Raw genomic sequence first — 13,986 nt, forward strand, 5'->3', positions numbered from 1 at the left:
GGGTTTTTTTAATGTTAAAAAAGCAGATAAAATCATTTTTATCATGCTTGCACTGATGGATATATATGTCTGTGCTCTTGGGGGCTGGCACATAAAGGCTCCAGAGCTGCCACTGATAATCAGCTTCCTTACCCTGGTCTGCAATTTTCATGATGGGAACAGGGATATAAGGGAACATAAGGGAAAAGGATCTGAGTGTTTCATCACTGTCTACAGATTTCTCTTTTTGCTCCAGCGGCCCCAGGAGAAGAAGTTATGTCAACTGTATCTTATAAAGAGCTATGAATATGTTCTTTTTCATAATGTTTAAAGGAGTAATTTGAAAGCTTGGCTTTAGGTGGGTGTTAGAAATCCTATAGCACTTTTCAAAACAAGAGAAAGACAACCTCAGTAACCTGACTAAGGCTTCTGCTGTCCAAACCTCATCCAGCAGCCAAGGCAATGGGAAGGCTTCTGCTTGAATGCAGTGCTTAGGGAAGAAAAAAAGGGGGGAAAAAAAAAGTCAATTTATCCTCAGGGTTGCTGTTCTGAACTCCAAAACATCTGAAACACACACGTCTCCCTCCCACCATCCACCTGCAGAGGAAGCTCTTGAGAATTTAAAAAAAAAAAATTAGAATTATGTCGTGTAGTTCCTCTCTCAGCCCAATTCCTTATGTCTGTGTTTGCTTTGTGCGTGCTGGGGCAGGCCTGCTCAGCTTATGCCAAAACTGCATTTGTTCTGCCCCTTCCATGTCAGAGCTGTGAGGAGAAAGAGAGGCAGAAGGAATGCAAACAGAGAAGGATGGTCCAGCTTTCAAGCTTTCCTGTTTTCTTTAGGGTATTTTGTACAGTAAAGATCTGTCAGATAAATGCAGATGAAGGAGGAGATGCCAGAGACAGGCTTTATTCTTGTTCTACTGCACTTCCCTTTCCATTTTTTCTTGCTGTTTTGTAGAGTTCTTTACCATGTCTCCTGTTTTTAGAGCTCAGTCTTTTGATGCCTCCTCACAGAGAAGTCAATACTTCAAATACTTCAAACAGAGATGTTCACCTGCAGCAGGGCACCCACAACACTTCAGTCACACTGACCACTTTTCCCTTCCCTTCAGTTCCTCCCAGTGATCCAGAACCTCCATTTCTTTTCCATCCAAGCTGCTTTCTGCCACTTCTGGTGATGTCCTAAACAAGTACCCTTTGCATTTGGTTCCATGGCAGAGTTTCATGCAGCTGACACTTCTGTTCCCAGCTGCCTTATTTTATTAAAAGGTTCTAAACCACCCAAATATTTTCACTTTTCCCCTGTTGGAAGTATTCACAGCAGCCTGAAGGGTGTGATGCAATTGCAGGCTTGAGGAAGGGTGGCCCATGGTGTTGGGAGTGGGCAGGGAGGTGTCTGTGAGTCAGTCTCTCTGTCCATGCAGCAGGAAATCTTGAGAACATCTGCAGTGGGAAATCCCATTCCTCATCCCCTGGTACCAGTTATCCCAACCACCTCACTTGGCATGTGCTGCTGGTGGACATTTGGATGTGGTGTTGAGCAGCTTGGACACGCCGAGTCTCTGGGGTTTGGTTTTCTTGTTGGCTGGGTGAGAAAGGCACAAATTTGTTGCTGCCATGATGGAATTCCATTCTTAGCAGGAAAGACCTGTATTTGAATTATTTTATTTTAAATTCAGCTGGATTCTGTGATGCTTCCTTTGGACACAGCCTACCTGGTTTAACTCCAGCTGGGAACAGCCTGAGCTGTATCAGGCTCATCTTTTTTTTATCAAGTCATTTAAAAGTCTGTTTGCCTTCTCCATTGGATTCCTTCTAGCCTTAAAGCCCATGATCTGAGAGAAGTTTCCCTCTGTAAGGACAGTGTGTGGGTGAGCTGGTGGTGGGGCTGAGACCCAGAACTGCCCCGTGCCAGACACAGATGGTCCCAGCCTTCACCACAGGGCACAGCAGAGCCTGTCAGGAGAGCTCGGGGTGCCTCTGTGAAAACGTCTTCAAAAGAGGGAGGAAAAGCTGAATACTGGAAAAAAGTGGGGAAAAAATCCATGTGAGCACCCAGGTCAGAGCAGGGGGATGAGGAAGAAGCTCCAGGTGCTGGAGCAGAGGTTGCCATCCAGCCTGTGGGGAAACCAGGGCAGGAGGCTGTTCCCAACACTGTGACCTGAACAGAGGAGCTGTGCTGGAGCAGGCTCTTCTGATGGGAACTGCAGCCCATGGAGAGGATCCATACTGAAACAGGGAAAAAGTGTGAGGAGGGAGCCCAGAGAGACCTGTTCCAGGCTGAGGACAGTTCCCATTCCCCATCCAACTGCATGGAGGGGGAAGGAGTCATGAATGCAGGAGTAAGGATGAAGTGGGGGAAGTGTTTTAATTTATCTTTTTTTTCTCTGCATACAAATTATTTTAATTGACAAATTAAATTTTCTCCCAGTCAAGTGTTGGCTGTAACTGTTAAATGATCTCCTTCTCAGAGGGAAAGGCTAATGCTTCTTCTAGGCAATACAAACTGCCATCAGTCTGGGGCTCCTTTGGGCTTCATTTAAGAAAATAAGCAAACAAAGCTTGAATAAACAAGCAAAGTGGAGCCTCTTGTGCTCCCAGTGACTTTTTTTTTTTTTTGGTTTAGTATCCAATTGCTGCTGATTGAGCTCTTCTGAGATCACTGGTTGATGGGAATAAAAGTGTAGTCAGAGTTATCCTTAGGACAGAGAATACAAGAGAAAGGAGGAAGGGCTGGCAGCTTTCAAGATGACATCCTGAACTCCAGCAGCTGGTGCTTAGTGGGCAAGTTTTGCCAGGGAAAACAGCCTTTGGAAGTCAGTGGTGTTTGGATATGTCCATGCTGGAGGCAGCTGCACTGCTCTGATGGGAAGCCAAGCACCAGCACCCACCAGGCTCAGTGATAAGGACCTGTTTGCTGGATTTATTCTCATTTCATGAGTGGGAACTTCATGGGATGGCCAGAGCTAGTGGTGAGCTGGGAAACCGAAGACATCCATCCATCCATGGGTTCACCCTCTCAACCTGGTGCCCCACTGACCCTCCCACCTGAACGTCCAGGTCTCCACTTACACAGGGATCATCTGTCAGAGCCTTTCTCTGCAAATGTCAAGTTTATCCCCCTCAGGTCTGTAGTGAGAGGCCTGAACTGCTCTACCAACACTTCCCCACGCTAAGCAAATAGTGCCAGCCCTTGTGTGCACTTGTACACCAGCCCCAGGGAAGATAAATGGCTCATTGTGCTCAGCTGAAGGTCACTGGGTCAAACACTGAGTAGCTCTGTCTTGCAATCTGTACCTGAATTGTAGGAAACATTTACGTGTGTGCTTAAATCCAACCCCAAACACTGGAGAGCTTCAGAGCACTCTTCCACTGAGCACATTCCTGAGTATTTGCACAAATAGGAAAAATACCAAGCGTTGAAAACATAATGTGCAAGATGTGCTCGTGTCTCGGGTTTGCTGTAGGAAGTTACTGAGCCTGGGTGATGCTTGTAGCCAAACGAGCTGTGAGGAAGGAATATTGCTTACCTGGGGCCAAACCTGCCTCCCACTTGTCAGGAGTCTCTCTTCACTGGTCTTGATTTTGGTTTTTTTTTTACTAAGTAGGTGATACAACATTCACCCAAGGCCTTTTATGTGTCAATTTACACCTTTTTAAAATAAACCCTTCCCTCACCTTTTTTTGATACTGTCTAGTTAAAACATTTGTACACAGAGAAACGAGTGGAATAAAATTCTGGGATCAATTAAGATCTTATATTCTAACCTATAAAATGAGGTAAAGTATCTGAGCTGGAATGCAAAATCTGGAGAAAGTAGTAAGGTAGTTTCCGGTGCTATTTTTGTATTTCCTGAGGCTTGTGTCATTATGTGCTGCCTTATTACTATTCTCTTATATAAGATATGAAAATAACAGAGGGAAATTGCTTTTCCATTCTATTTCCTGAAGTCTAAAACACACCATTATTTCATCTTGCATTCAGATATCTCTGATATTTAAATGCTGAAGATCCATGTTAGCTGGATGCTTCATAATGTATGTCCATGTTCCTGAGACTTTATCTTTAGAGTTCCTTTGGAATATTTTTCTCCTTTCTACAGTAAGGAAGTTTTTTTTTAAGTTCCTCCTTAAAAATTCTTTATTTTATTGAGTGTCATAGCACAATCCGTTTTGGGGAGTTTTTGTGTCAATTTTTAAAAGGCAAAATTTCTAACTTTAGTCACAATTAGTTTCTTCACCTATTACTAGGTCTTGATATTTCTACTAACAAGTTTTGGATGCTTTCTTTGCTTTTTGACAGGTGTACAACATGTTCCAGCATCAAAGCCTGGGAATTAAAGTCAACATTCGAGTGACCAAACTAGTTCTGCTTCACAATCGCCCTGTGAGTTGCAATCCCTTTCTCCCCTGCTCCTGGAATTGCTTTGTGGTGTCTCACAGGGTGGGAGGGGGATGTGGGCCATCTCTGGCCTCAAGATCACAAACTGTGAGGAATTGCCAGTTCCACTTCACCAGGCAGTGTTAAAGGTGGGAAGTACAGGGGCTGTGGGAGTGAAAGGAACCAGAATCCTTTTATTTATCCTTCCTGGTAAAGCTGTCTGCTTGTAACTGCAAACCAACCTGGAGTTAACTGTTACAGAGAGCTCTGATGTGACTGGGACTGATATTTCTCCTTTATATATATATATATTTTTTTTTTATTTTTTTTTCCCCTAAAGGCAAAGTTGTCTATTGGGCATCATGGAGAGAGGTCTCTGGAGAGCTTCTGTCAGTGGCAAAATGAAGAATATGGTGGGGCAAAATACCTTGGTAACAACCAGGTTCCTGGTGCCAGGGATGACACCCCTCCTGTGGATGCTGCTGTTTTTGTGACCAGGTATGGGAAGGTCTGGGTTTATCAATTTGCTTCAACCAGTAATGCCCATGGTCAGTGATGAGGTTATCTGGTCAATTAGAAATCTAAGAAAAAGATGATACCTTTGCTGCTCAGATGCCTCAGATGCAAGTGATCTGTCTTGTTTTTGTGCATTCTTAACAAAGTTAAGCATCTCTCCTTTTGAGGCAAAATGTCACATTTGTGGTCACTGCTCTGTGTCACAGTCAGGATCAGGTGTGGCTGTAGCACAGGGGCAGCTTTTTTCTCACACCAGCTGGTAGGAGTGGAAAAAATAGGGGAAGTTTTGGAGCCCTCCTTCCTAGGAGAAAGGTGTGGAACTGAGGACACAGCTGAGCTCAGGTGCTCTGTGTGCAATTAGAGATGAATCAGCTGAGCAATCTGAGAGGAGCAGACAGTGTCAGCAGTGGGAGATGGGGAGGGAGTTATCTCCTAAAGAAAGAGGGAGAGAAATACCATAAACTATATTAATTTTCTCCCTCTTTGCCCAAGGAAATAACCACTTTAACAACTCTTCTCTATCACAACTGAGATAGAGGAGGGGTGTCATTCCTGATTGGTTTGTTATTTGAAAACTCCTGCATTTATTTCAGACGTAAAATGATCTTTGTAGAAATAGTTGATCAAAATTCTTTGCACCCTGGAGTTCTGAACTTACTGGTGTATAAAACACATCAGATAAAGCTAGGAAAATAGGAAAAGGATGTTGTAGTGACAACAGTCTTTTTTCCTCCAACTACCTGAGCTCAAACTCACAATGCAATGCAAGTCACATGTTCCCCACAGTACAAATTTGAGTAGCAAATTCATGGTGTTGTAAGTCTTTTGCATCCTTTAAGATGCAAAACAAGTATTAATTTTTACAGAAGTGATCTCTGAATGTTTACAGTGAGCTCAAAATTATGGTGTAATGTGGATGCTCATTGTGCTAGAAAAACACTGCTTCCTATCCCCTTCTTCCCCAATTTGAGATGTCTGTATTGCAGTTCAATATTACTCACCTCTGTCACTTATTTTCTCTGCCAACAATATAAGTAGAAATACATGTTTGTGCATAAACTGCCATCCTGATTGTAATAATCTCTTGTGTTAGATTTGTGTTAACAGCCCCACTGCAAACTATCCATGGGATTCTGGTGAGTGTTCAGTGAAAGAGCTGGTCAGTAGGGCATGAAGCCAACAAAGTTCCTGAGAAATCTCCTCCACAGATGTGTGTGCAGCTCCCCCAAACCCTGCTCCCTTCTCTGTATTCACTGCAGTCCACCAGGCACTTGTGCAGCTACTTAACAGTTTAGACAGGGGGAATAGTTCCTTTGAAGTCAACAGGCTGCACATCCTGGTTATAGTTCAGCATGTGCTCCACTGGATCAGGGCCTAAATAAATAACTAACATTTTTGTTAAACTCATCTGGGTATCCAGTTGTCCTGCATGACAAGTGAGGCAGAGAGAATCTCTGCTGATGGGCTCTGAGCATGGGGCAGGGCGAATGAGTAGAGCATTTCATCTCTGCAGCTCTCAAAACTGAATGCATAATATCAGGCTAAATGTGTGGGACACAGGCTTCTGAGGAAGGACTGTAGAAAGAATTTGTGGGAGGAATTGTTCAATGGATTTGTAGGGTTTTGCAGCGGGAATATCTGGGAAAGTACAGGTTTGGTTGGGTTAGAAACCAGACTGAGCTTCGGTGAGACGGCTTAGGCCAAGGAGCACATAGCTGTGGACAGGAGCAGCATTTTTGCTGCTGGAGAGGCCAGCAGTGTGTACTTGGAGTATTTTCTTCCTTCTTGCTGTGTCCTGTCATCCTTAACCCATTCTGCTCCTGCTGCATGGAGGATGCTGCATTCTTTGGAAGACTTCTGGGCCTTCAGCCCCATTCCTGTTTCGGGGAAATTGATTTTTCTCCTCCTGCCTTTGGAAATGTGTGTGTGTGTCTGTTTTTATGTGTGTGTGTCCCTGGACCCTCCCCAGACTGTACAGATGGACCAGTGGTAGAGGATGTGGGAGCAAGAGCATGTCCAGCACAAGCAGTTGCGCCAGAAAAAGCAGAAGCTGAATTTTCAGCAGCTGCAGCTGCTTTAAGGACTAGAAACAGATTCTTTGGGGTCAAGCTCAGAAGAAATCCCTCTGGTTCCAATCTGACTGGGTTCATTTGAAACACCAAGGCATGCTTGCCTTTTGAAATTTCACCTCTAAGTGATGTTTCCCATACCCTCATTTGTATGCAAAAGTAGATTATTTAGGTGGCAAATATCCCTCTTGTGGGATTTTAATGGTATCCACCTGAGTTCCAGGTGAGAGACACACTGTGTCTGTGGAACAAGATGCATTGTCCAGCTTAGTAAATAAGTGAGACAGTGGGAGTAATCTGTCACAGCCCTGAAGGTCTGAATATAGTGTTGTGGTCTCTATAATCATCAGACTTTTCTCATTCCCATTCTGGTTTTGAACTTCCAAAAATTCAGTTCTCTGGCATCTTTGGATAGTGTACTTCATATTTTAACAGGCAGCTGACCAGAATAACTTCTGTCTGCAGAATCTGTATCTTAGTGATTTTAGAAGCATGTCTCATTTGAAACACATTCCCTCTCTTGATCCCTCTGTCTTTTGCATTCCCTGGGAAATCTTCAGGCACACTGATGTTATCCCAGCTCCTGGCTGGAGGTCTTTGGGTCACCTATTAGACTATAGGTGATGTGATAGCAGATATGATAGCAAAGAACATCCCAGCACGGGAACAGGATTCAGACCTGTCTGTAAGCAAAGACTTGTTTTTTCCTGACACAGTGGTGTGGTTGTTCCATTTGCAGCCTCATCCTTGCTTCCACATTTCTCCAGCTCTTTGCCTTCCCATTAAATGGGCAAATGGAGGAATTCACTGTGCACTGAGGAAACTGGGCACATAGTGTTGCTGAATGTAGCTATGGATGTGGAAAGTTTATTTTGGCAGGTTTTGGACTGTACCAGCTTCCTCTGTCCTTTAGCTTTATGACCCTGCAGGGTTAGACTGGTCGAAAGATGACATTTGAAGGGTGCTGGGAATGGCCACTTAACAGAATGCTTCTTATTCCTGTTGCACAGTTCAACTACTGTCCTTCTTTCTCACAGGAAGGACCTGAATTGCAGAGTTTAGCTTAGCACAGTTAGGTATTTTTTTCCAGCTGGTGGGAGCCAGATGGAAGAGTGACTGTAGGAGGAGTTCTGAGCTCTTCTGGCTATTTTTATTGAACAAAACAACTGACTTCTTGTCATTTTTTTGAGAATTGTTGTACTCTGCTAATGGAAACCTCTGCTGGGTACCACACGTGATAATGACTGGGAATTTCACAGGTCACAGGATGAGAACTCGTGTCCTGCTTGATTCAGTCAGTGGCTAAAAGTGAAGAGTAAAACTGGTTCACAGCTAGAGCTGTGGTTTCAATATATTTCAATATATTACCCAAGATCTCATGAAAGAAGGTCAGATGTTGGATTTGAACTGCAGCTCCTGGAGTAAAAGTTTTATTTCAACACAGCTCTTTAAAAAATTCTGCTAACAGAACTATGCTTCTCTGATAAGAGACCTTTGCACATGCAATAAATATTAAAGTATCTTTTCTGCATTGTTGACTATCATTATAGTATCAGTCATATCAAGTTCTCACTTCAAAACTACCCCTGCAGTTGAGCTCAAAAATGTGCCAGAGAGACACCTGTGATTGAAATCTTTTTGAAAGCAGATTAGTTTCAGGTGCCAGGATGGGGTCATTTAAATCACTGGTGTGACTGAGCCACAGGTGAGACAGATCATTGTGAACACCTTTCCATGTTGTGTTTTCCCTCTGACTGCCAGGGAAGGACTCCTGGAGTTTCAGCAATGGGATTTATGATGAGGTGTCTCCTTGCCTTTGGAAGAAGACCGAGACCCACTGAGCTGGTTTGTGACTAAAAGTCTGGATGTGCTTTTCTGTTTGGCCACAGAGTTTTGGGATAAAATAATTGCAATGATCCAGATGGCTTAAATCCTGGCCTTTTTGTACATATATTTGAATAGAAGATGGAGTCTCTTGGTCTTGTGTTTATGACAGTTTTGAGGATGGGCTGAGCAGGTTTTATACTTGAATTGCCAGCGATGCTCAGTTCTGCTGCTGATACACTTCAAGCCCTTCCCTGATCAAACAGCATCACAGCACTCTCATCACATCACAGCACAAGGGTTGTTCTACCTCTGTAGAAGAATCTGCAAGTTGTGCTGGATCATTTACAGACCCCTTATTTAATAGCATGGTGGTCATTCCTCTGTGGGGCTGCCAAAAAATGCCAGACACCTTTTGGTGTGGGACAGAGTGAGGAGCAGAAATTCTGTGCATTATTTGCAGGGCTGGACAGGCTCTGGAGAGAGAGAGAGAGGCTTTTCTAGCTGTGGCCTCCTGCCATCCACTAATAGTTCAGCTATCTGTTGTCACAAGAAAAGCATCTGTTTGATTTAGCAGTTTATATAACATAATAAGTCCTTAAATAAACCTCTGTCAAGCTGGCTCTGGGAAATCGAGCAGGCGCGCTGGTGCCAGCTCCGTCAGGAGACTGTCATCAGTCTTCCTTGGGAAGGCTGGAATGCCAAGGTGTCGAGACACAGGCTGCAGTGAAAAATGAAAGCTGGGGCCGGTGTGTGGTCGTAGCTTCCGATTTTTGTTTGGTTCCTGTCTGATTTTTTAACACTTTGATGGTTCTTATGGTTTTTCTGCATTGAAGCATGGTTGGTTTTCAATGTCTGCTGAACAAGAGCTGGTAATGGCTGTTTGTGTTCTCCTTCCAAGCCCTTGACAGCTTGATTTGTGGTTTTCAAAGGAGTTTGGTGTGGAGGGTCTGGATTCATCAGCCACAGTCTTGGGCCTTAAATCCCTTTTCCTGTAAACCCCAGTTTCATAACTTTCTTCACGGAAAGAGCACTTTTTATCTATTTTTATATTTCTCTTAAGTATTTTCTTTTTCTAAGTATTTATCTTTCTCAAAGTATTTTTGATCTTCCTCCTGCCAAACTCTTAAACCCCAAATCCCATGGGGACTCAGGCATTTCGAATGGCACACTCCAAATGCACTAATAGGATTCTCTTGCCTCCTCCCAGGGTGAGGAAAGCCATGGTGATAGAGACTACAGTTCCTCAGCTTCCCTTGGGTTAAGGAACTTCTGAAATATTTTAGCACATTTGATGTTTCTCTGCAGCTCCTCTTCATTGTGGATTGCACTGCAAAGCAGCCCCGGTGAAGAGAGCTCCTAAAACTTTGGTTTAAGTGCTTGTTGAAATGTATTCAAGCTGTTAATTTGGTTATAAAGCACTTCCCCCCACACACTTGTTTTTCTGTCATGAGGAATCTCATGTACAAAATCATCTCACATGATGTGTCAGTGCTTTGATGGTGAGCTTCAAGGCTTTTATTCTGTTTCTGTTTAATACAGCTCCATGGATCCCTTGTTGATTTATGGGTGCCACTGGCATCTCTAGTATCTTCTCCTGCTTTGATGAGATGTGGGGAACCAAATGGAGTCTCTTGAACATCTCTCTGTTGGATTCAAGCCATAACATGGCAAATAATAAATTTAGCTGAAGCTAATTTGCCCATTACCAGGAAAATCCTGAAATTCTCTTTCTTCTTCCATGTCAACAATCTGTCTTTCTCTGTTTAGTCGTGCTTTCTTCATGTTCTTTTCTATTCTAATGAAGAGTTGGGAATTTCTGGGTACATATTATTAGTTCTGTGCCTTTGGGCTGTGCCCCACACATCTCCTACTGCCACTATCTTTTAGGGTGCACCACAGGGTGTCTGCTTGTTCTTGTTACAATTCTCTTGTGGAAAGAGCTTCAGTTTTAATCCAGTTGTGGAATAAGTGTGACATCACAGACTGAGGCAGGGCTCTTTTAGGTGCTGAATCTTAAGTCTGTTAAACTGGACTGTGGTACATGGGGCTGATTCTCATAATTGCCTGAAATCTCAGTAGCAATCAGGGCTGCTATCTGTGTTGTTATCGTGTAGACTGCACAGCAGCCTTACAAAATCCCCAGACCTCAACACCCATGATATGTGAGTCATGCACCACTGCTTTTTCCTAGTCTGGAGGCCCAGGATACATTTCACTTCTGTTCTGTTTTTCTTTCTAGGACAGATTTCTGCGTGCACAAAGACGAGCCTTGTGACACTGTGGGTAAGTCCAAGAATTAAGGGAGGGTATTTTGATAGCCACCTCTGTGCTAAGAGCAGTGTTCTGGGCAATCTTTGGTTTGCTGTAATGTTGGTTTTGCTGTTCTGTGTACTTCTGTGATGCAAATATGGATTAGCTGAGCAGGGTATGAGCTATAAATAAGCCATTAAATTTTAACCCCTTCTAAGCCCTGGAGGTCTCTGGGTTCATGAGTTATTCTTAAGTATTTTTGCTTCTTTGGAGTGGATGCAGAAGAAATGGCCTCTTGGTGTGTCTGTATAATGTTCCTTTTAGTTCTCTCTCGCCTCAAACAAGAATTTGCTAACTAAGGAGTGTATTTCCCATTGTAAGAACCTGTGTGACATTCCCAGATCAAGCTGGCACTCAGACACTGGAGAAGAATACCTCATTGTAGGAATGCCAAGTTAAATCATCTTTTCAGCCTCCTGCTCCTCCTACTTCCTAACTGCCTTTGCTTGTATCCAAAGCCTGCATACACAGGGTCCTTACATCCTACACATTAAATACTTTGTTTATTTATTTCACTCAGGTAGCAGTAACCTTCAGTGTTCTCCTGGGTTGGTTTTTTTTTTAATCCCCACAGTGGCAGCAGTGTTTGGAGGCACAGCTCGACATCCTCTCTGGCATGATGGCATGAATTTTTTTAGACTTGCCTGAAAGTCAGGTGGCCCCTTAGCCTCTATTCTGTGTAAACTTGGAGTGAATCCTAATTTTCAGCTGTTCTTACACTCCAGTGTTCAGGGAGACACTTGCAGGGGTTATGGACAGTGGGTGATGCAGAGCAGGGAGGGAAGTGCCTTCAGCAGGAGTCCTTGTGGAAGGCACACCTTGGAACACAGCTCCTTCCCTGCCTGGTGTGGGGATCTGGTGAAAGGAAGAAATACAGAGCTGGAGGATACATACACATGAGCAAGGACTGGCCTCTGTGTCCAAGTTTTTTCCATTTGGAATCCCTCACAATGTGTTTATTCTGTGTCCAGTGGAAAACACACTTCCAGTGAGGAGGATTTTTACACTTTGTGCCTGTACCTGGTGGCTGTGGTAAGATACAATAAAGAAGTTAAAAATAAAAAAAGAGAGAGAGAAACTGATGGAAGACACATGCTGACTAGAGTCAGAGCTCTTTCCACATTTAAAGATAGTATTGTTGAAGATCTCTATTCAGGGAATTTTATTACCAGAGACAGCATGACTAAGGAAATATTTTTATGACTTCTCTTCTGTTCTTACAATACCCAAGTCATTTCTTGTACTGCAGCTTGCTGTAGGCTGTGGCTGCAGTGGAGAAAGCAGAAGATCACAGCAAAGAAGATTAAACTCCCTTGCTCTTTCAAGCATAGTTTTCCAAAATATTTAGGTGAATATTCCTGGGACAAAACCAGTAAAGCCTCTTTGCTCTCTTCAATCCTGCTTTTCCTACCTTCTCCTCTGACAGTTTGATTATGTGGCAGCAAAGCATTTAAATCTTCACTTATGTATCTTCTGTGCCCCATTTGGCCTTGTTGTGCCATCTGCACTTTTTCATGGCAGAGGAAGAATAAATCAATGAATATTCTTTTGTGACATGCAGCTGGTTTGAGACAGTGATTAGTGTCGGTAATTTTAACCATTCAAAAAAATTCTCCACTTTTCCTCCTTTGTTAGGGTTGGAAAAAGCAGGTGTCAGTTGTAAATAAATAGGTTTTTAATAGGCAGATTCCATGCCATGTGCTCATACCTGGGTGATATGAGCAGCACTGTGGCATGGTTTTGACTTGGGCTTAATGTGAGTGCAAAAATTGAGACAGGCAGATGCCCACTGATCCTCCATACTGGCTTAGGAAGGTTTATCTTGGTGTTTCAACCATTTCTGCTGTTGCCAGATTCCCATTTCTCACTGCGGCTCCCAGATATTCCTCTCCAAATCAGCAGCACTGCCTGTGGAAGCAAGAAGTGAGTGACATCGTGTTTGGTCTTAATGGTTATGCTGAGGTTGTTGCACTCCCCAAAGTTCTCTACAACAGCAACTTGCTTTTATTTCTTGCTTTACACCTGAACAGATGAAGGATGTGTTCTCAGCAGATGCATGTGTGTTTTTACACCCTTATGGCTGAGGTTGGCCCTTGCAATGCCAATGCTGCCATCCTGTAAATGCAGCGAGCAGCCGCTCTCCTAAGCCAGGAGACTGGGGCTGCTGCTCTATATAAGGCAGAGAATCTGAACTCTTAGACTCCTGATTTCTATTCCCAGCTCTGGCACTGACTCATTGTGTGACATTTGGCAAGTGACTTGAATTCTGAATGCTTCTGTCTACCTCTGTGAAATGAGGATTTTGAGTGCAAAGCTACAGGAGATTGCATGGCTTAGGGAGGTCTGTGAAGAGAAAGTGTGGGGTTCTTGGGGGTGTGATGCAGTACAAGTCCAGAATCTAATGTTGCTTCGTCATGTTCAAGAGATTCTAAGGAATTTGTTGGATTACATGTCCTGAAATCAGAGTGTTGTAGGTAATGTTATTTTCAGTGACAAATATTCTTGATTTTCTTTACATTGTGAGAAATAAGGAAGCAAAACTTAACTGGTAGAAGCCTTGAGGCCTAGCTGTTGGGAAGTGGGATTACAAACTTTAAATGGCTCATAAGAGGTGTTCATTTGTGCTCTGTAAGATCCATATTGAAAAACCTGTCTGGAATCTTTGCTTGCCATGCAGACACAGCAAGAAAACAGCAACAGGAGGTTTGTATTTGTATTCTGGCAGAGGCCCTTCGCTGAAACCAGTTGCTCTGGGGACTTGGTTCAAATTTTCTTGGCCCAGCTGCCAGGGTAGTGTGGAGGGTTACATAATGGCAAAAACAAGCTCAAAAATGGGGAAAATGTGTAGGTGTGTCTTGGTGAGGTGATACCCCACTGTCTGCACCATGGAACAGAACCATGTTT

The 13,986-nt window shown here is 43.5% G+C and overlaps 1 protein-coding gene across 2 annotated transcripts in view; it reads left to right on the forward strand.

The window, feature by feature from the left end:
• Positions 1 to 13,986, forward strand: part of ADAMTS17 (ADAM metallopeptidase with thrombospondin type 1 motif 17) — a 156,674-nt gene that overhangs the window by 25,170 nt on the left and 117,518 nt on the right. For both annotated transcript variants that reach the window (XM_086849571.1, XM_086849570.1), the window contains exons 5-7: positions 4,283 to 4,366; positions 4,701 to 4,858; positions 11,012 to 11,055. In XM_086849571.1, coding sequence (XP_086705697.1) covers positions 4,283 to 4,366; positions 4,701 to 4,858; positions 11,012 to 11,055 — 286 coding nt within the window. The remainder of the gene's footprint in view (positions 1 to 4,282; positions 4,367 to 4,700; positions 4,859 to 11,011; positions 11,056 to 13,986) is intronic.

The sequence above is a fragment of the Cyanistes caeruleus genome, chromosome 13, assembly GCF_971803275.1.
Source record: "Cyanistes caeruleus chromosome 13, bCyaCae1.hap1.1, whole genome shotgun sequence".
Taxonomy (NCBI): Eukaryota; Metazoa; Chordata; class Aves; order Passeriformes; family Paridae; genus Cyanistes; species Cyanistes caeruleus.